Source organism: Sus scrofa, chromosome 2, assembly GCF_000003025.6.
Source record: "Sus scrofa isolate TJ Tabasco breed Duroc chromosome 2, Sscrofa11.1, whole genome shotgun sequence".
In the NCBI taxonomy this organism is placed as follows: domain Eukaryota; kingdom Metazoa; phylum Chordata; class Mammalia; order Artiodactyla; family Suidae; genus Sus; species Sus scrofa.
In genome coordinates, this window is record NC_010444.4 from 137,537,409 (window position 1) to 137,560,099 (window position 22,691).

Consider the following 22,691-nt stretch of genomic DNA (forward strand, 5'->3'; position numbering starts at 1 on the left):
CTGTGCTGGGGGTGGCGAGCGTAGGGACCCCACGGGGCAGGTCACCCCTTGCTCCCATCCCCACTCTGGGGCCTGCAGGCTCCTCTGGAAGCAGCTCTTCTCAGGCCCCCTGACTCGGCTGCCCTGCCTCTCTTCACAGGCGTCAAGAAGCACAGGTGCTCCACTCTCCGGACAAGGTGCATGCTGGAAAGTGCTGGATGCAATCAACCCAACCTCCTGTCTTGGGGGCCTCTCTCCGGTGAGCATGTCCTGGGGAGCCCAGCTCCCACCCCTAGTCCTGAGAGGGACCAGGCTGGCTTTGGGGGAGGGTGTGCAGCCCAAAGTCACAGGGTCGCCTGAATAAGGACTCGTGCTGAGCATCTCCCGAAGAGCACATGTTCATTTTCCCGCTGCAAATACAGCTGCTGCCCTGAGGACTCGTCAGTTACAAGGGCCCACCCGTTTGCTTCCTGGTGAGGAGACCCTGAGGAGGAGGCAGCCGGCGGGCAGACGGCAGGAGCAGGGAGCACTCAGGCCGGGGGAGCTCCGAGGGCTTCGGACTCAGGCAGGGCTCGGCCTGTGGCCATGACCTGGCTGGGTGAGCGGGACTCTGCCCTAGAGGCCCAAGACCACATATCTACCAGCTCCCAGCTCCTCCAGTCCGGGTGCCCTCCTGCCCGTCTCCGCCTTGCACCCATGCAGGTGCTGGGCCATGGCGAGGGCGTGTGGCACTTCCCTGCAGGGCAGCCTGCTGGTCACAGCCATCTCCCCTGGAGCCTGCCCGGCCTGTGCTGTCCCGGGCAGGCTTGGCCCAGCGCAGAGATGAGACACGGGGCCTGACCCTCGCTGACTGCGGGCACCCCGCCTGAGCGTGGCGCTCTCTGACACGGGCCTTCTCCCACAGCTTCCCACTCCTCCACCTTGGACCCCGACAAAGGGATGTGTGGCTCTGAGCGAAGGAAGGGACGTTGGTTCGTTCCCGCTCCCCCCATCAGCAGTTCTCAGCTTTAGCCTCGGTCGGGATCCCGGGGGCAGGCCAGAACGCCGCTGCCGGGCTCCACCCAGGAGTCTGATGAGGCAGGCGTGCGGACCAGGCTTTGAGAACCACTGCTCTACCTGGAGCCGTCGAGAACTTTATAACCTGAGCTTGCAGGGTGGGCCCAAAGGTTAAGGATCTGCACGTGAGGAGGAAGGTAGGGGTCAAAGGTCACAGACCTGCCATGCCCACACCTGCATGCCCCACTGTCAAGGGAGCATGCGCTGCTCTGGTCTTGTCCTCCGTGGCTGCTGTTGGCTGAATGTGCATCTGACATGTTTCCAGGAAAACCTCTCGCTGCCGAGCCCGTCCCTCTGTCTGAGGCAGTCACAGCCTAGAGAAGAGACCCAGCCACGAGACTGTGGCTGCTCTGAGCCACGCAGGTGACCAGCAGGGAATGGAGGCGGCCCCGGCTTCCCTGACGTTTTCAGGTGAGCCCTGCAACGCTTTGTCGGAGGCAGAGCTGGAAGCATTTGGAGGACAATGGAACACATAAACAGATGCTGTCACACTGGTGCTTTGCCTGCAGAGACCTGCACCCTCGAGACAGGGCAGCAGTGGCACACGCCATGCCCTGGAGCCACACGGGATCTGAGTCCGGGCCCTCTCTCTGTGCCGTTTCCCCTCCGGGCTTGGGTAATCAAGCACTTATGGCCTGGGAAGGTGGTGAGTATGGAACCAAGCCAGGCACAGTCCTCAATCGGGTGTCATCTATCAGGTGGAGTCTCGAAGGGTCTCTGTAAAGGCTCTCACAGTGGAAAACGGCCCCACGTCAGCTGGGACTAGGTGATGGCTGCTGTCTTTGCTGCTACCATGCTGGCAATGTCGGCATCAGGCCCCTAGAGAGCTGCCGCTCGGTCGTGCCCTGTCTTGGAGGGCCGTCCGCTTCAACTGCTGGCTGCTGTGGCGTGGCAGAGGCAACAGCTCGGGGGTCCCCTGGTGCCATACTGACCAGTTTCAGGAGAGCTGCTGGCCTGTGTGTCTCACTCCTCCTCTGGCTTCTTGGCTGGCTGGCCGGGTTCCCTTGTTGCTTGAATAACCACAACCCCTCTGAAGAGGCATCCCGCTGGGCCAGGTCTGGCCTTCTGCCCCCACCTCTGGCCCACTGCCTCTGTGATGGTCCGCCTGTTGCACCGCTGCAGTCTGTCTCCCGGATGAGACCAGATGCCACCTCCTCAAGGAGCGACAGCGCAAAGGCAGATGCCAGTTAGAACCTTAGCTGTTCTCTCAGCATTGGCTTCCTCCACAGGCACGCGGACACCGCGTGGGGATGCAGGTGCTGCTGACCCAGAGAGCCGGGCGCTCCGCATAATCCCACTCGGCCCCCGACCAGAGGGCTGTGCGTATGGCGAGGGTCTCAAGTTCCTCTGAGGCCAAGTGCTGGCCATCCCACACGGAGCTTATCTTAGACTTTGACCTTGTTCACTGTCTAGTCTCGACCAGACGAAGATGTCTGAGCTCCCCCTCAAGTCATTCCAGTTGGGTCTGCAACAGCCTTTCCAAGTGTCTGGGGCCTCAGTTTCTCTGGCTGTTGCAAGGGGACCCCGGGGGCCTCTTGGGTCACCAGTTCAGTGATGGCTGGGGCTGTACCCACTGGTTACTTGTGCCACCGGCCCACCTGGATGGCAGAGATTTGGGGTCACACGGCTCAGCAGAGGGTTGATTCCCCCCAGCAGTGCTGGACCCGCCTTGTGTGGGCATGGCCAGGTGCCCCTGCTCCCAGGGAGCTCACATCCAGGGCTGGGCAGGCAGGCAGGCACACAGGGCTCCAGGCCAGAGGCTGGGTTGAACAGGCTGATCAGGGACCCAGAGATTCCAGCGGGGAGAGGCTGTCTTCCCAGAAAATCCACCTGAGCTTTCAACCCCTCAGGACACAGACTAGGAACCTGACTCTGAAGACTGAGGGGAATAAACATGGATTCTAGATGGACTCAGGCTTTCTTGCTGGACCAGGCCAACCAGCTAGGTGTCTTGGCTGTTGGGGAGATGGACAGCGCAGGAAGGATGTCTCGGCAGCTTATGGGATGTAGGCAAAATGTCACTCCATGTGGAGCCGCTTCTGCCAGGACTGCGCCTCCATCACACTGAGTACCTGGGCCTTCCCAGGTCCTGTCTGGCTTTGGGTGACTCCCCAGCCAGCAGCTGCTCCATCCAGAGCAAGACAGATGAGCACCCATCAGGGTCCCCAGCTGAGAGCACTGGCTACAGGTGGGTGAAGCTACAATTCATGGATCCAACGCTGCCAAAGCTCGGGAGGCCCCGTACCTTCTCTCCCTGCGGGGCTCACACGTGTCGGGTTGATAAGTGGTTCTCCCCGGCTCAGCTGGTCTCTGGCAGCTTTCTCTTTCTCTCTCTTTTCGAAGGCCCATGCATTGAGGGTAGGGAAGGCTGATGGCTCTGCTGGGACAGGTCAGGGAATTCCAAGTGGCATTTCAAGGTTCCTTAAAATCCACTCTGATAGAGGGTGTGCCGGCAGTGAGGTGACCGTCAGCAGGAACGGAGGAGGCGGGTCTGATGACCACAGAGGACAGGACGCAGGGGCTCCACATGCCCAGTAGCGTGAACACTGAAGCCAAGGGCCTCCGATCAAATTCTGGCTCTGCCAAGTACACACCTCCGGTGAGTGAGTGAACCCCCTAACCTTCGGTTTCTTTGCCCTTGAGTGGAATTAACAGTGTTGCTTACCTCGCAGGGTTGATGTGAGATACTGGAGATAAAGGGTTTTAGCCCAGCACCTGGGATTCAGTGAGGACCCGTAAATGACAGCTTGAAGGAAACGAATGGGTCCTCCTTTTAGGCCCCTAAATCTAAGGAGAGTTTAATCAAAGCCCCAAACTAGCTATTCCCCAAGTTCAGCCCCTCCAGAGGGGTCACCCCGTAATGTCAAACAGAGCTGAGAGAGTGAGGGATCCATCACTACTGTGACCAGAACGGCCAAGGACAGGGAGTCCAGATGCCAGAGGGGTCTCCTGAGGCCGGGGTCTCGTTCGCTCCAGTGGGCTCGAAGGCTGGAGGAAGGCAGTGTAGGGCTGCGGGCATCCTGCAGGTGCCCAAAGCTGGGCTGTGGCTGCAAGAAAAGTGCTGCCACAGCTCCTTACCAGAATGTTTGCATTTATACTGTTTTAATTCCAACGTGACTTTTAGGCCGGAGACACTGGATGCCACAAACAAGCTGTTTTATTTCCCCTCCTAAACCCCACTATGATTTATAGGCCAGCTCTGGTGTAATCCCATTCTTTGCTCATGAAGGAGAGGGCAGCTGTTTACATGGCTCCGTGGGGCAAGGTCTGCCTGACAGATGTGGGGTTGGGTGGCTGTGCACACGTGCTTGTCTTTGGCATTCTGCCCTCTTAAAAGCTTTCAACTGATTATTTTTTAAAACTTTTTAGTCCGTGAAAAAATGTAAATAAGTTTGTAATAACAGATGCTCTTTTATGGGCATTACTTTTATGCTTCAATTAAAAATTTCCCAATCATCAAATGAAAGAGCGTGAAATTATTACCTCCAATAAAGGCTCCTATTGCTTCTCTGCTCAGAAGCACCTTTCATCAGAGTAGATCAAAGTGCATCCGAAACACTAATTAACTGAGCCTCAGAACCCTCCGTGAGAAAGGGAAGTCCCATAGCCTCGCTAGCTGATAAGGCAGGCCAGGGACAGAGAAGGTGATTCATTTACCAAAGGTCACACAGCAGGGCTGTGCCAAAGAACAGAATTTCTATGTGAGCTGGGGGGATGGGAAGGTGGGGAAAGTAGAAAGCTCGCTAATTAATAATGCTCAGACCCAAAAGCACTGTATTAAAAGAAAGAAAGAAAGAAAAAGGGACTTGAATTGACTCTAGGACTGAGCTGGGCACCTATTATATAACCCACCTCCCCAGTTCCTGGGAAAGTTCGTTCTGCAGGTGCTTGCTGACCACTTTGAGAAGGATGCTCGTCTTTGCCAGGTTTCTTTCCGCAGCCAGTGAAAGGGCTTTCAGATGCTCTGGCAGCTCCTCTTTCCATATGCTTTAAATGGTGCTGACTTTTAGACTCATGTTAAGCGAGTGCTCTTGGCAGAAGAGAACGGAACAAAGATGTACAGTGACTGGAAACGCAATCCAAAACCACAGGTATGTGATCGGGGCGAACCTGCACGCTGGGGAGAAGCGGCACTTGTCCAATCTCAGGGTCCCTGGCCACAGCCCTTGGCGACACAGCTGTTCTGGTGCTCCAGCTTCTCTGTGCTAATGAGCCCAAGGAGAGCCCACTCTCATGGTGCAGGGGACTGAGGCACCCTCGCCTGAAGGAGCACCTGGTCCAGGAGGCCTCGGCTGCCCAGAACCGCAGGGCAGGGAGCCAGGGCTGTAACAGAGACGCAGTACCCAGAGCTCCCCTCCAGGAGGGACTGCTTGTTCTGGCCCTGATGGAGGCAGGCAGTGACAGAGGCTCCAGAGGAAGATCTCTTCCCATAGAAAAGACACCCACGGGCAGCCCAGGGGCATGCACCTGTGTGCCTGCAGGCAGGGCCTCCGGCTCCAGCGTCTCAGCTCTGCTGGAGCAGACATCCCAGGACAACGTGATAGGAATCCCACCCAGGACTAGTTCAGTCACTGGCACTTAAGGTGTGGAACCTTCAGTGATGACACTGTTCGGGGAAGCAGAATTACAAGGTTGCCCCAAATGAAAATAGCACAATCCACTCTCCATCCTGCTCATGGGTCTGGAAGAGAAGTGCTTGGAGAAGGGCAGCTTCCTATCCCTACAAGGGACAGTTCTGAGGACTGTGACTCTGGCTCGCCCAGGAGGACAGTGCAGCCCGCCTGCCTCGGGTACCAGGAGGGAGAGATCCGGCAAGGCTCTTGATCCTCACGGGAAAGCCCAGGGGCAGCCACCTACTGACACAGAGCCCTGGGCTGGGGCAGCTCTGAAGGCCACGCTCCCTTTGCTTCAGTGACCACTCCAGATACCAAGTCTTCCAGAGGCCTGTGGCTTAGATCCCTGGCAGGGAGGACCCTGGTAATGTGCTGGGCAGTAAGGCAGCCTCAGATGCAGCCCCTGTATCTTCACCACACAGAGTTCTCAAAGCACGTTCCCTTTGGAGAGCTCCTCTGGTTTATGGAGCAGCCCTGAGACGTTACATGGCGCGATGAGCAAGTCTGTTTTGCCGAGCAGAAGGTTGGCTTCAGAGGGGAAGCCATCACTCAGCTGGTGAGCCAGGCCCATGCGGTGCTGCTCTGATGGGCAAGGACCTGGGAGGCTATGTGCTGGCATTTGGGAGTGCCCCATCTGGGAGGGACTGTGGCTGTGTCCTTCCTGCCCCATCGGTGGTTCAAGGACTGCACCATGCCAGTGCTGCCCCCTGGGCTGTGTGTCTGTCTGAGGTCCAGCTGTGCTGCTTGGGGAGATTTCAGGGCTGGGAGGTAGGGGAGGCCTAGCCCTGTTTCACTGTCACGCATCTACCAGTTCCGTCCCCCTCATTAGCAGAGCAAGGACACAGGGAGAGCATGCAGGTTTGGGGGGCAGAGGATGCTGGGAACGCAAAGTAAGGGGCAGAGGATGTTCCCCAGGGAATAATACTGGGGTTTGCGGACAGACCTGTAACACCGCTAGGAGAGGGGCTGGGAGGAGCTCTCACGGTACCTCTGTAGTCACACCTCCCACCCATCGAAGTCCTAAGGTCCTTCACGAGTCCCCCTCTAAGGGTACTTCTGTGATGACATCTGCTGGCACAGCTGAAGTTGGATCTTGTCCCCAGGCTTCCTGTCTCCCGGCATCTCAACTGTCTCTCCCAATTAATGTCTGTGTTTTTCCCGATGTCTCCGCCACAAAGGCAAGTGCTTTGCAGAGTCCCAGCTCCGCGGGTATGGGCTGAACACGCAGAGAAACACACCCACACCTGCTGTGGGCCCTTACCTGCCGCTGCCGATGGATGGAAAGGCGATGGACTTGAGCTTCTTATCGTCTGCCAGGGCCAAGCAGTTCTTCACTGTCTTTTCCAGAAGCTCCTCACACTTGTCTGCACCCCACACGGGACTGTTACAGTGGATCACAAACTTGGCGGGCAGGCCATGGCCCGCACTGACAGCAGCTGCAGGGAACAAGACAGGAGCAGTGAGCTGCGTCCCTCTGCAGAGCAGGAAGGGTGCCGACCCCAGGCCCGCACTCCAGCTCCAGTGGGTCTTCGCAGGCCTCTGACCACCTGGTCAGGGAGGGCCGCGGCTGCCTTGTGATTCCCAAGCTCATCATTCAGCCTCCTCCCTCGGTGGGGGGACTCCAAGCCAACGTCCACCCCTGGAAAGCTGGCATTAGGATGCGTGGCCCCCACCAGGAATTCTAGCCCCGGTCACAGGAAGCCCTCCCCCCTCCCCAAGCAGGCAGAGCCTCAACCATCTAACCTGACCGAATGTGTCGGAATGTTTGTGGCCTCAAATTAACTGCCTTTTGGGGTCTCCAACCCCCCTTTTCTCAAGTGGATTCATGTGCAGTTAATTATGAAGTATCTGTAAATCTCTCAGACACGGTTCCGAAGAAGCCTATTGGGAAAGTAACCCGACCAGCATGTCTGCTGCCCTCTTCTTCTCCCTGACTAACGGATGCTGTTTAGTTCTGACAGAATTAATTGGGCTGTTGTTACGATGGAATGGTTTTCCTTTCCTAGAAGAGGGGCCTTTTCCCTGCTCTAGATCGCCACAGCAGACCAGCCTGTCCGTCTTTCCTTTCCTTCTCTGCTCCTTGTTACATGGGAAGACAGAGGCCTTGGGTCTGCTCCCACCAGGCCTCAAATTAACTGCCTTTTGGGGTCTCCAACCACATCTCCCAGAGCATGTTCCAGGATTCCTGTTCTAAAAGTTGCAATGCTAAGAAGGTGGTTCTGGAACCAATGGGTATGGTGAGTGCTGCCCGCTAGACTTCGGTAAAGGCTCAAGTCTCCACTCACTGCTCCAGTAAGACACTCAAAATTTGTGATCAAGGGTCCCCTAAACAAGTTGGTGAGGAACACCAGCAGTGCCATCCAAGGGATGTGGGTGTCAACGGGTCAGGGACGGCGCTCGCTGACCCTGCAGAAAGTGATGTGTGGGGAATGTCTCCTGGTGCAGAAGCAAGCGCTCTGAACCCAGAGTCACACGTCTGCTTCTGAGTTTTGACTCTGCTTGCTGACAGGTTCGAGACTCTGGGCTGAAGTGCTGACCGACAGAAAACCTGACGCCGGAGGGCTGCCCTCCCCTGTCTGTCCGCATGCTAAGTAACTGCATGGAAAAGTCTGGAAAGAAACATGTTAGCAGTGCTTATCATTGGACAGAGGGACAGGGGCAGGTTATTTCCTTCATACTTAGAAAAGTTTTTCCCATGTACTTAAATTCTTTTAAAACATTTCGAAAATCTTAAAATCAAGAACATGTGTCTTGTTACTGTGACAAACATCTTTAGCTGTGCTAAATCTAATTAGCTTGCACCAGCTCTGGCTACAGTCTCACCAGCTATGTTTGGTGTGTGCTGGCATCAGGGCCACCTCTCATCACTCCTCCTGCTGAGGGTCACCCAAGGGGCTTGGACTGTGGCACCAATGGGAAGGACCCAGGGCCAGCACAGGGAGGTGGCAGGAAGGGGCTGAGGACTGGCCAGGAGCCCCGGTCTGGGCAGTCCCAAGGGGAGGTGCCTGGACACGCTGGGTACCTGTGCCCTCCTCAACTCTCTGCAATGCCATGCCCTTGGCAGGCAGAACAGAACTGGCAGGGCACAGGGAACAGGGCAAAAGAAATTCCACCCTCTTCTCCCCACTGGGACCCATGTCTAGCCCAGGAGGGGAGCTTAGTGCTGTCACTGGGGAAAGAGGAGGAAGGCCTGGGGCACCATCAGCGAAGGCCGTGCAGATATTACATAGTTAATTGCCGATGCCCCTTTTAAATAAAACTCATTTAAAAGACAAACACAGGATGTGAAAGACATAACGGGCGCCAGGGACCGTCTAGTAAGAAGAGACAAGGGGAGCCCAGAGAGAGGAAGAGCAGGGCCTGTGCGCACACAGCCTTACACACCACGCAGACTCCTCGGCCCTGGGGACCCTGTGTCCACCTCAGATCCCCCGTCCAGGCTGGCAGCAGTGAGAGGTGCCCTGCCTCGAGTCCTTGGCAATCATTTTCCTCACGTCACATTTGAAGTCATTTTCCTACCCCTTGCATCAGGAAAGGTGTAACTGCCAAATGAGAAGTGTGTATTTCTATTTTTTTCATTAAAAACACAGATGGCTGAAGGAAAATGACTCCGCTGCAGCTCTCATCAGCAGTTCTTGCAGATGGCTCAGTATCACTAGCCACACTGCTCGGCTCCTAGATCTGCCAGGCTTGGCTTCCGTGACTGCTTAAAATTTGAGGGCTAGACACCAAACATTTAGAAGCTATTTTCAGTAATAAAGAAAAAAATGCAAAGGCAATTTCCACAACCTGAAGTTCCCCTGACACGTTGTATGGGATACAAGTCTAACAGGCTTTCTCCAGCCTCTGCTGGGAGCGAACCATGCACGTCTGATTCTAAGCTGTCTCATCAGGCAGCTCCCCTGGCCTGGCCTGCGTCCCACCCAGGTCCGCACGTTGCTGCCCCATCTCACCTCCGGCTACTTCCAAGGGCCCATTCTTTTTCCGGAGTTCCAGAACAGCTTCCACAAACTCCTTGCCACCCTTCTTCTCCAGCGTGTTTCCTAGACAAGGACAGAGGGAGGTCAGGCTGCCACTCGCGTGCCTCGGGTCACACACAGACACTTAGCATGTCAGGTGATTTCATACTTCACATGATCTGACCGGCTACAGTTTCAGACAGCTGCAGAACAGGGACGAAGCCTTGGCTGAGTGGGAAAAGCGCAGTTTAGAAGGGATTCCCCATCGGCCAGTTCCCCCATGGCTGGTCAGGGAGCTGTCTTTGCTGCCCCCTTCCCTGGGGGTTGCTTGGGGTGACCGTGGACATGCCAGAGATGCAGGGGAGATGGGAGACGCCTGCTGCTTACAAGTATGCCTCCCCTGCACGCTCTTCGCCAGCATGAGAAACCAGATGGCAGCGGCTCTCAAGACTGATGCCGCTCCTGGATTTTCTCCGCACTCTCTGGGGAGAACCCCCAAGTAAGGAGGTTTTGGAAGAGGCACCCCACGCTTCCATCAGGCAGCTAGCTTGGCTCCTGGTGGCAGGCCTGGAAGAAAGCACTCAGATTTGGCCACCTCTGGACCAGCTTAGTTCCTGTTTTGCAGCTTTGGTGTCATAGGTGAATACAAAAAGAAAAAAAAAAAATGGCCTCAGACAGTATTTCCTTAATCACACTAATGATTCAGAATCATTTTAGGCCAAGGAGAGCAACATCAGAAGCAGAGCTTAAAGATGAACTTGTATTATTTCATCAAAGCTTGGAAAGAAAGGTAACTGTTTAGGACCAGATTTTTTTTTTTAATTCAAAAAATCAAATGGCAGCAGGGAGCATTGTTCTTGGATTAGGGTACCTGCTGAGGAATCAATTCCTGCCATGAAGGCCATCGTCCCAAACAAGATTACCAACACCTGTAAGGCCTGTGGGCTCAAGGGCTCGTGTGGGGCAGTGAGCAGCCCTTCAGGTCTGGCCAGAAGGGAGAGTCGCCATCTTCCGTAAGCTCTGGTTCCTCAGTTGTGCACATTTTAAAGTACATTCCTCATGAGAGGATGAAATACTCCCCTTAAGATTCACCGTTTTTCTTGGGAAATTCCAGGTGCCCCTGGCACATTCTGGTATGGGTCAGTCAGGGCGCGCGGGGACGCACCAGCCCCGCTTCTCTTGGGATTCGCCCTGGAATGACTAGGTCTGCTTATCTCAGGGAAACCTGCCGCAGGTGCATGTTGTTCGGGCAGGGTGAACTAACCCCAGGAAGTGTCTAGAAGGAAAAGCAGCCGGCCTGGGCACTGTCACAAGTGAGACAGCACTGGGGCTGATGGCAGGCCATCACCCATAAGGAGCTCTCAGCGAAGAGAAGGCCCGCCTTTCAGCCAGAGCTTAACCTGGGAGCCGTGATGGGGGATCCAGCTTCCCTCCGCGTGAGCCCGGACTGCCCGCAAGCCTTCGCCTGTCTTAGAAAGCAGTGAAGTGGGCTTTAAACGACAGAGCTGTCCGGAGGGAAAAAACATCCACTGCAGAGGTTTTTACCAGCAGAGGTGGCGGCCTCGGCACGTTTCTGACAAAGTGCAGCATCCGAAACAGAGGCTGAAGGGGCTTAAGGGAGCAGGCTTGGCCCCGAGGCTCAAGTCCGGCCGCCAGGAAGTGGAGACTCTGAGTGAGACCCGATTACAGGTTCACCCGAAACATCTACACAGTTGAAAACAATGACTCTGAGGTCTGGAGCTGCTGGATCCTAAACGCTGGTGCCCAGCTGGGCCTGGTCAAGCCTCCGCTTCTCACCCGCCCTCCACGGACGGGCAGATACAAACATGCTCCAGGCAGGACTAGCGCAGGTCCGCATTCCCTATCCTAGCTCCTCCTTGAGGAAAAGTGGGACATTTGGAAGGTGAGGGAACATCAGTGCTGTATGAATACTGCCAACTCCTTTCTGAAATAGAAAATATTAAGACAACGGGCTGCCTTATAATTAAAGGTGTTTTATCTTAGGAAGAGTGTTTACTTTAAAATTTTTTACTTATAATTAAATCTTGCTTTAATTAGAAGTGAAATTTGCAAGCTAAATTACACTTAATGCATTTCCCAAACTTAAAAATTGAACCTTAGACCGCAGGCAATCAACCCGGTCAGGACTTGACTCCTACACACACATATGTATGCACATGTTCATGTAGACACACGTGTACTTTTTAACAAGAAACAGGCCCATTTCAACTGTGTTGTCAACACTCTTAATGTAAGATTCTTGCTTTTTAGGCTTAACTTCAGGGTTAATCATAAAGCAATTGACTTATTTGCCCCCAAGCATAAACATGTGTTACTCCCATGAGAACAAGAACCATTATTTCATGCTTAGAAAGCAGGCATAAGTATCAGTGTTCAAACCAGCCTAAGCGAAAATTTAGGCTTGGACAAATGTCAGGCTCAGCCTGTGGTCTATTTCACTGTTAGAAAGAACTTTTGATGGGTAAAAGTTAATCACTGGGGCTAAGCATTCCTGCACTCGCATTCCTTCTTCCAGCAGTCTCGAGACTCGGGAATTCACACCGAATATGCCAAGTGGAGTGATTACATCCTTGCTTCCTCTTTTCCCCTCTCACACATCAAAGTGGGAGCTGGAACCAATTGAGACCATGTGTGAATCTGGTTGACCGTTGTTTTGGTATTGGAAGAGAGCTGGGCTCAGTACTAGTTTGGGCTGGTTCGCTGAGAAAAAAGCACTGAGGCGCGCTTTGGAAGACCTGGGTTCTGGTCCTGGCACGGCCTCTTCTCCTCGGCCAGTCAGGCTTCTGGACCTGCTGTGACAGTGTCAGTGAATGATGTGCCATGTGACGCTGGCTGAGCTCCGGCAGACGGGTTACTTACACGTCACAGAGGCTGCTCGTGCCTACCCTGTGCAAACGAATGGGCTGAGGGCAAGCGTGGCAGAGGGAGAAGCACTAGCCCTGCCATCATTCCAAGGAGACCAGGTCTGGTCACGGTCACAGAAGGACTGGGCACTTCTGGGCTGGGGGGCGGGGGGGACAGTTGGCTCTGCCTGTTACCCTAGCTGGTCCCCACGGGCCTCAGAGCTTCCAGCTCCACCTCCTGGCCTGGTTAATCCTGAGGAAACGTCTTCACAGCCACAGCAGGTGGGCCTTTGCTCCCTCGCTCAGACTGAGTGAGATTCTCGTGCCTTCGAAGTGTCCTAGTGTCCATTTCACCCACAGGCAGATGGCAGGATGAACCCAGGCCTTCGTTACTCAGGCCTGAAAGATACGCCCTTCGCTGTTCGCTTATTTTCCTCCAAGCAAGTTCATCCTTTCCACCACGTTTTCATTTGATGAAGAAAGAATCTTTCTCTTAAGCTGCCTGCCTTAGGGGCTCTTAAACGCCTCCAAAATCTTGTGGAACGGGGAGTTTATTTTCATTGCCTACAGCCTGATTTCACTTGGGCCTGATTGACTTGACAAATCCTGACTTTCCGTCCAGTCTGTCTTTCCACCCATGTCCAAAATGCAAAATGCCCAGGGGGGCAATTAGCCCAAATCAGAGTGCCGGGCAGACTGTGACAGCAGGCTTAGCGAGCGACACTGAACAGAGCTGGACGACCAGACTGCTGAGCTGCTGCCCCTCCGGTGTCCGGGATACTCACGCAAAGCGTGACACCCTCTTCTTCAAGACGGCTTCACTTCTGCCCTCCTAAGACATGGATCCATTCTCTTTGGAAGCTGGTATGTGAGTCTACACTCAGAATGCTGCTTTCAGGGTCAGCACATCTACTGTGAAAACCACAGAGGCACATGAGAGCGAGAAGATAAACCATGAGCCACCAACCAGGAGCCAGGCATGAAGCCAGGTGCTCTGCTTACACGACCTCATGGGTTCTCACTTTCACCACTCTTCTACGGAGGAGGAGGAACCCAGGCCCTGAGGAGGGAGGCGACTTGCCCCAGGCCTCCTACCCAGTAAAAGGTAAGGTCAGGATTCAGGCTCCTCCCACCTAGCCCCAAACCTGAGCTTTTTCGCCGTCACACCGGGATGCTTCCCGCAGCCGGCACCCGACGTCCTCTCTCTGCCTCACCTCACCCTCGGCGACTCAGCGCCGAAGCCAACTCACATGCGTCTCAGCTGCTGGGGAGGGAAGGTGCTTCCTGGGTCTAGGAGAGTGTTTGCCAAGAGTGGCCCAGGGACACTACATCGGAATGAGGCGACTTTTGTGCATATAAGTTCTGAGAACCCCTGAGTGTGGGAGGCTGTTCTAAAACTGCCCCCACGGGCACCTGAGGCTCGAAGGCCCTTTTCAGGACTGATGGTGTTTCTAGCGCAGACCTGTGCCCAAGCAGCCCTGGGTGTCTGGCCCACAGAAGGGGTCTTGGGTGCCCGCTCAGCTGATCTGGCCGCATCCCCCTCACAGCTCCAGGCACCAGTGCACCCAGTCTCCAACAAAGCTGGGCCTCAGGAAGCAGGTGAAGAAATGATGTTGCTGAACCAGGTTCCAAACCAGAAGTGTGCCCATCCATGAGCTGCATGATGCAACCTGGCTGAGAGCTCGCTGGATTTCTCGCATTCACAACCCCGGGACGGGAGACCTGGGGAAGGTCAGGACAGCTGGAAGTGTGAAATGAATGCAGCCCTGCATAGCTGTCAAAGGATCAAGCTGTCTGCAGCGGCCGACTGACCATGCACACACACACTCGGCAGCACCCGGCTAGGCATTACCTACTTCACCACCGGTGTAGAAGTCAGTGTTTGTCGGGTGAACGACAGCGTCACTGTCGATCGAGGCAATGTCAGCCTGTACAACTTGCAACTATAACAGGTAAACAAATGTATATCAACTGTGTTGGACCGAGACCCACGCACAGGCACATTTACTAAGGCCCCAATGGCAGGGCTGGCCTACCTGGTCGATTCCAACATATGAGCCAAAAGGGCAATCAGTCCACGAAGTGTGCGCACACGTGGATGGGGGTGAGGAGAGGAGGAGGAATATCAAATGTGACATGTTTAAATTAAACATTTGCATGACAAGTCCAAAAAAAGAGAAACACACACATGAGATCATTTCCAAAGGTTAAAAGAAATAACAAAACAACGAATGCCCCGTTTCACTTCGCAAACGCCTGTAAGACTGGCACCCCACTGAGAAGGCTACTAAAACATGGCATCTGTTTTTTAAAAATGTGGACTATCAGGCCAACCAAAACAACAAGTTTCTCCATTTTGTCGACAGCAGTCACCTTTCTGGGTTTGAGTTTATGCTTGTGATGGTCATCATTTTGTGTACCTTCAAGGGACATCTCTTGAAAAGTGAGAAAACAGTATAGCTATGTGCAGAGAAATGCCTTGCCTTTTCCCTTCAGTGTGTAAGAATATTGCTCTAGGCCTACCTTTTATTCTAATAAATTCCATTTTAAAAAATACATCACAAATAGGATCTTTGCTTTTTCTAGATTGTGAACTTTTTTTTTTTTTTTTTTTTTTAAGAGTACCTGTTTAAAGCAATTGGAAAACAAGTCCAAGCAGGGCATTCTTGAGTTCGTTTCTCATGTCTTCAGCGCACGATTATACCCAGCCCACTATTATTACAGCCAGTGCACTTTTATACCCGGTGCGCTCTTTTACACCCAGCCCACGACTATACCCAGCGCACTATTATACCCAGTGTGCTATTACACCCAGCGCACTATTATACCCAGTGTGCTATTACATCCAGCCCGCTATTACACCCAGTGCGCTACTATACCCAGTATGTTATACCCAGGATGCTATTATACCCAGCCCACTATTATACCCGGGCCTGGGCTCTGAAATGAGCATCTCTCCCAGTAGGGAAATCTGCCATCTTACAAAGGAAGCCAAAGATGGGAGCCTAAGGTACACAAAACATACCCAGGTCAGCATCAGGCATGAGGCTGCCTAGGTGGGCATCCGCTAGCCTGTTGCCCCTGGCAAGGCTCACAGCTAAGAGGGCAGGAGCCTCTGGCATGCCCCTAGCTGACAGCTCCTCTCTGCAAAGGTAAAGCCACAGGGTGGGACACCTGAGGGAAACCTCTCAGCCTTCCCTGAACCATCCGGCCTCCTGTGCAGGGAGACACCGTGGCTCTGGGGCAACTTTCCACAGGAAGAGCTCACTCAGAAAGAGTATCTGCCCTTCTTTTGAGTAGCATACCCGAGCCAAATAATGCACGAAGGTGGCACTCAGTCATATACTGTTTTCAGTTGTAGGAAAAGTTGAAGTGACAGTAAGTGGTAAATTTAGGGGAAACCAATTGACTGACGGAGTAAAACAGCTTAATGGTATACGGATGTAGCTTAATTGTCTCCCTTCTCAAGTGTTTTCATGCTTTGCGTGTCATTTCTAATTGAGGCTTAAATGGAGAAACTATCATTTTGTAGTTACCTGAGATTTTTTCAGTCTAAAATAAATAAATAAGCAAACACAGTTTAAAACATCCCCCCCAAGTAACCAGCAGTCAGTGTGATCGTTATGGAAGAGAATTTAGATGGCAGTACATTTGCAATCAAGAGGAAAGCGGCCGATCGCATGTCGTGGGACGGGACCACATCGTTCCCACTGGGAACGGCTTGGATTTTAAGCAGACGTTCAACGTCTACACGCAAACGTGAATCTTGGATTTGGGAATTTGGTTTGGTCATCTGAAGTTTGGGAGGATGAAGAGCCTAAATTCTGGGTTCCATAACTTTTCATCTGACAGCTGATGGTGCCAAACCCCATCCCCAATTACCTAGGTCATCTTTAAGGTCAATGTCAGCATTGGTAGGATTGATTATGGCCTCCACCTCAAAGCCGGCTAAATTACTGATTTCACTGTGAATAAGGTTCAGCTGAAAAGAAAAGCATGAGGTGGGAAATAACAGGACAGCCGGGAAGTCACAGAGCCGTGAGCCTTGGGATACAGATGGAGGGCAGTGGACACTCGAGGTGCACCAGGCACCAAGGGGGAGAGGGAGTCACTGGCTAAAATGAAGCCATTTCAAACACGAGACTCGAGGGCAGCTTGGATGCTGAAAAGAAGCAAGCTAGGCTGAGGGTCCAGAACCTGTTGGGTGATGCCTGCGGCCAAAGGGAGACATAAGCTACATTAGGATGGTGGATCCAGTTCCCTTTAAAAGAACTTCACCTGGGGGCCAAAGTACAGCAGCTGTCAGCACCCAGAGCAGATCCCTCATTGCTGGGGCAGGGTGCGGTGCTGTGTGTGCCCGCTCTCTTCTTTGGAGCACTGAGATGATGCAGAAGTCCTGGCTGGTTTGGGCAAACCCCTAGTAGCTCTGCCAAGTGGCCCTGGGTCTTTCAGGCTGTCCCCCTCACTGTGACTACTGGCTGGCTGGCTCTTCTGCCCTGCTCAGAGGGAGGGGCGAGGAGCAATACTGGTCCTAGGAACACCTAATTTGAAGTGCCTGTCAGTCACGTAATGCAGCAGTTCTGGTGACACTCAGGAAGAGACACAGCAGTTCTCTAGCAAGACAGGGTGTCTTTTAAACTGTGTCCATCTTGCTGGTGAGGCTGCTCTGAGGCCCAAGAGGGAGATCATTTTCCTGAGTGAGTTTTACGAGTACCCGTCCCCACACCTGAGTCTGTCAAGAGCCACTGAAGGCCCCTCCCTCCCTCCCCACTGCTATTCTGGGGCCACAGCAACCCTCCGTCTGAGAGGAACCCTAAGTTCCAGACTGGCTGGCAGAGGGGCAGGGGAACTAGCTGGCACAGAACTCCCATGCTGGGTCCTCCTCTTCCCTTCCTCTCCTCAGGTCCAAGCTCCTGCAGCAAAGTGCTCACATGCTCTCTCTCAGCAAAGATGCTGCTTCTTCAGGGACACCAAGTCCTGACAGCTGCAGCAGACAGCAATGCCCGAGCAGCCCCAGAGCAGCTGGGGCCCAAGACAAACTGCCATCCTGGCGGGGGACGCCGAGCGCACCCACAGGGCCCGGCAGGGCAGGCGGCTTTGTCCGGGCACTCACTCCCGGGAGGCTCTTGGCAACCAATCTCCAAGTCACTGAATTTCTGGGGCCAAATATTTTGTTCAAAACGGAACCAAACAAAAAGACCTGACGTTCTATAAGCAGCAGAAACATAAACCCACATTTCTGATTCCCAGAAGAGTCTCAAGAAAGAGAACTGCTTAGACTAAAAGTTGTGGAAATGCATTTGGTCTTATGGACAGGCCAGGACTCTGGCTGCCCTCCCAGCCCCAGCGTGGTGGGCCTCATTTTCAGTTAGGCTCAGAGAGAGAAGAGGTAAAGCCCTCTCTGCCTGGACTTTCTGGGGTACGGTTCCCAGCACTGCAGGGAGATTGGGGCCACTGACCTTCCTGAGGCTGAAGGAAGTCCACTGGGGTGACTTCACACAGTCACGCTCTCAGAAGCATAGACCCTGGTGCCAGGACAGAGGCACAGCAAAGAGCATCAGGGCAAAGGTGCCAAGAGCTGTGCTCAGGGAGAAGGGGTGTGCTGGGCACACACGGGGACAGGATGTGGTAGGGGTGGCTGTCCTCAAGGCAAGTAAGGCTCAGGGTTGAGGACAGGGTAAAGGGTTTGATTATGACATCATGGGAAGTGCGGCATATGATTTCAAGCAAACGCTATTCATAAAAACTCAAATTAGGTCAATACTCCCTGCTCCCCATCAAAAATAAGAACCCAGACTTTGGGAAGCAGGAGGGTGTTGGGGGAGAAAGCAAAAGGAGGAAAAAGGGAAAGAAACACTCCACTTGGTGCTGTGGGTGAGTACACTTTTAAAACATCTATGAGATTCCTTTTTTGTTTAAAAACTATACATGCTTAAATTCTTATAATTCACACTATTTTTCTCAATTGTATTTCTGGATTTGTATTCAGAAATGCCCCAGTGGACAATCAGCTATTTCCAAGGGCTCTGATTCACTAGCCAGGGAGAGCCTAATACAGTGTCTCTGCCTCGGCCTGGGGAGGACTCCCCCTTCTTTCTAGGGGAATGGGCTTTCTGGAGAAACAGAGATGCTTCATGGCCTTGCTGAAGCGAGGGCCATGCAACCAGAACTCAGGTTCCTCAGAGAATTCTCCATTCACTCCAGGCTCATCACCTTCCCTCTGACCAGAAGCAGCCCTGGCTCCTTGAAGCATAGAATCCTCCAAGTTAGGGAGCCAATGCCACCAGCATCAAGAGGCTCCAGCTAACCGTCACTCCCACCTGAATCTTGGTTTCCCCGCCATGTTCTCCTGGGTGCCAGCCCAGCACACATCCTCAGCGGCAGGGGCTGAGGCACAAAAGAGTTTTGCTCTCAAAAAATGTACGGGTGCTGTGCTGGGAGTGGGTCTGTATTGGTGTGTGGGGGAGAACAAAGGGGAGGGGAGAAGACAGACTGCTTCGGGCACCTGGAAAGGCAGACGGGCAATCGCCTTGGCTTGGGCACGCAGGACCGGTGCGCAGAAGCTGACAGTGAGATGATCACGAACAAAGACGGGAGCGGGAAGAGCACAGGCGGTGTATGCACATGCCTGCAAAGGAGCCCGCTGCGTGGGGAACACTCGCCAACCCCTGGTGAGGCCACAACAGCCGTCCAGTCCCAACAAGTCCCAGGTCCCCCTAAAGCCCACCCAGGATCAAATCCCCCCCCCGCCCAGGCCTCTCAGCTAAAGGAGCAGACAGCTGGTCGAAGCACAAGGCAGAGCAGGGGTCTTTGTGAGCTGGGAAATCAGATTTCTGGGGAAGAGGGAGAATTCCCAAGTTGAGTCTGTCCTCCCGGGAGGAGGGTCACTGATGATTTCAGAATTTGAATAAGGTAACTGCTTCCTTGTCTTAACACTGGGAAAGATGAAAAACTAAGTTGCGAACCAGAGCATGGGGAAGTTAGAGGATCTATGAAGACTGCGGGCCCCTGGAAGAGCGAACAAAGAGCACTGCCAGGTCGAGAGCAAAAAGGGGGTCCCACTTGGCTGCAGAGCTGGGAGAAGGGACTGGGCCAAATGTCCTGCGGGATTCTCCTCCTCCACCGGGGATCTATGCGCTCCTCTCCGAAGGCTGTGCTGCAGCCAGGCCCCCAGGTCCACAGGACCCGAGTCTCCCCTCAGGTGGGTATGCCCACTGAGCGCTGTGGTCTGCTCCTGATGTGAATTCGTTTGGGTTTAACCTCCTTGGAGGCACAGAGAGGGCTGCCTCCTGCCTGAGGGCCATACAATGCTCAAGACAATGCTCAGGATTCTGCAAGCCCAGAAACAGAGCTGGTTTCAGTGTCAAACATCCAGACCTAACTCTGAGATGAAATGAACAAACCCTCCCCCTGAAAGCAGGGCTGGCAAAGCCAGCGCTTAGGGACTGGGCCCTTGGCCTGGCAGGGACCTGAGGGGGCTCAGAGCCATCCTGGAAGAAAGGGTGGTACCCACCTATGTGGGAAGGTCTGGACGTAGCCTGCCCATGACAAGCAAGGGGCTGGTGGCTTAGAGCTACTGAATAGACATCCACTCTGCCTTAACATGACTTACCTCGCTACAGGAAATAGTGCAATACTATTTTTTGCTGTTTTTTTTTTTTTTTTTTTTTAGGGCTGCACCCACAGCATATGGAGTTCCCAGGCTAGACGTCGAATGAGAGCTGTAGCCACCGGTCTACACCACAGCCACAACAACACCAGATCCGAGCCGCGTCTGAGATCTACACCTACAACCCACTGCAATGCCTGATCATTAACTCACTGAGCGAGGCCAGGGATACTGGTCAGGTTCATTTCCTCTGAGCCATGACGGGAACTCCTTTTTATTTTAACACGTACTATCAGAAATTCCATTTTAGGAATAGAAGTGATCATTAACGAGTATCTGAGGGACATGCTGAGTTTAGTATCTCTCATTTCCCTCAAAATGGACAAGGAGAAAGACTGGCCAGTCTTCCTTGCCCGTCACATAAAATGTAACCGTTTTCCTATCCCGAGTCCACTTCAAGGAGGATGGAGCGCGAGGTCCTCACAGAACTACCTCTGCTTCCTCACAGGGAACCCCGTGCTCCCCGCAGCCTGCTCCCGGGCCCGCTCCCGCCCTGGCCTCTGGGGTGAAGGGGCTCCTTCCTCTGTGCTATGCCGCCCGGCCTGCCCGCATCCCCGGCCTGCATTCCCCCAGAAGGCTCAGGCCTAGTGGCAGCATCGCTAGGTTCCAGGCTAGAATGTGCCACACAACGATAAGGCCACAAGGCTGTGGGCACTGATGGGGGCCAGCAGCATGGCTTCATCCGCATCCTGAACTAGCTCAGAAGGCAGCCGTCCACCACAGGGTGGAAGGGGGGGCGGCCCTTCTTTCCCCATCACTGCTTCCAGAGCTCCCTCGCTCCTGCCCCCCGCCCTCAGGACCAGGGTGTCTGGACCTGAGACAGAAAACCCGCGGTACCTGCCCTGGAGGCCCATGGCCGCGCTCCTGACGGGAGGCACACAGACTCGCTCGGGCCCCCTGACGCTGCCTTTCCAAACGCTTCCCACTGCAGACTCCTCCCGGGAAGCCCATCTCACCTACGCCGCTGACACACATGTGCAGAAATACACATCAGAAGTACTGTCGCTGGACATGAAACATTTTAAATCTCTGAAAAGAAGCTGGGACTCCCCAGTGAATCGCAAAGCCAAAACACATAGTTGCTTCCGATTCACAGCACCGCCTTCCTTTGGCCAACGAGTCAACCACGTGCGTGAACACTGGGTCAAGTCAGAGAGTAATGAGCGTGATGACTCCCGAGAGGTCGGTATGTAAAATACATCATCATCAACAACAATTAGACTCCAGGCTCCTAAGCCCTGGGCCAGCTTCTCTGGGCGACGAGCTTAGCAACCAGCCTTACAGGCCTGTAGTGAGAACACAGTATCGCCTTTCTGACCTCGGCTTGCCGGCACTATTCTGGCACTGGTTTCACCACCACTGGTGGAAAATAAGATTCGCGGACACAGGGTACCATCATTGTAAAGTACCCTTTCTGAAAGATTTTCTAAAGTCTAAGTCTAAACTAACGTCCGTAATAATGACATTTTAAAATGTGCTTTACATAAAAATTCTTATGATCAGCTGGACTGCTCTTGCCCTTTTTACACTGTATGCCACGACTTTCACCCAAGAGTTACAACTAATAACGAGCCGGAAAGAAATGCTTCAAAATAAGGCTCCCAGCTACGAACGCTCCATCTCACACTGCAGGGGCACAGGGCTCCACGAAGGGAGGCTGGGACACTAGTTTCTAACAGGGTTCCCAAGGTGACTCGAGATGCCCCTTTATTGTGACCCTACTTCTGGGGGAACATGGTCGACTCTGCTAAAGGGTATCTGCAGGGCTGCCCTGGTGGAAGCACACTGACTGCAGAGTCTCACTGTAGTCTGGGGTTCTGTTCTCACCACTCACACCTGCCTGTGAGATGCGGAAAAGAAGGTGGGAGTCCCCTCTGCTTCTGCACTCGGAACCCTCCTCTCACGCTTGACCATGTTACCCTGGGCTCCAGCTCAACCAATCCTTTCTACGCCGCCTCCAAAAAGTCAAGATGTCAAACAGACACATCAGAGTCACTGTCAAGCCTACTCTTTTTTTTCCCTCTATTTCTTAAATAATGTTAGGATGCCTGTCCATGATTATAGGGTATCAGTGCCCCTCTATAGCTTTTTGGACCTCCCCTCCCCAACCCTGAGTGGGGTACACTCAGTATTAGCTGGATTCGTATTTTCAGGCACCTTCCTGCCTGTGGCACCTGGTCCTGCAGCCTGAGACCGGGTGAAACCAAAACGGAGACAGTGCTGCTTGGTTGCCAAGGAGCCAGTGCACAGTCTGCAGCCTCTGATGCCGCCCTTCCAGGACTCATGGGAGCCCAGACGAGGCCCTGATCCCAAGGCCCACAAGGGCATCTTGTTGGTATGGGGCCGTCTGTACAGCTGATTACTGCTCCTGCGGGATGTGTGAGTTTGTCCCCCAAGGGGGTGTGAGGAGTTCTGATGAGGCTGGCTCTGGGGTGACGGGCAGCAGAGAGGAACAAGAGCAGACAAGGGAGGCCAGGTCAGGGCAAGGGAACGGGGGAGGGGGAGAGTGGCCCCGGGGCCGAACTGTTGGACTTGCTTCTCAGGTTCCCGA

General features: G+C 53.8%; 1 protein-coding gene and 1 long non-coding RNA gene across 11 annotated transcripts in view; one reads left to right on the top strand and one right to left on the bottom strand.

Annotated features, from left to right (window-relative positions):
* LOC110259485 overlaps nt 1-9,253 on the top strand; it is a 123,763-nt gene extending 114,510 nt beyond the window's left edge. The window contains exon 4 of the long non-coding RNA XR_002341917.1: nt 140-9,253. This is a non-coding gene — a long non-coding RNA (uncharacterized LOC110259485). The remainder of the gene's footprint in view (nt 1-139) is intronic.
* The window catches only part of H2AFY (H2A histone family, member Y), an 88,759-nt gene that overhangs the window by 2,281 nt on the left and 63,787 nt on the right, over nt 1-22,691 (bottom strand). For 6 of the 10 annotated variants that reach the window (NM_001244562.1, XM_021078354.1, XM_021078328.1 and 3 more), the window contains 3 exon segments: nt 6,910-7,084; nt 9,602-9,691; nt 16,354-16,453. In NM_001244562.1, the coding sequence (NP_001231491.1) occupies nt 6,910-7,084; nt 9,602-9,691; nt 16,354-16,453 (365 nt within the window). 10 annotated transcript variants of the gene reach the window in all.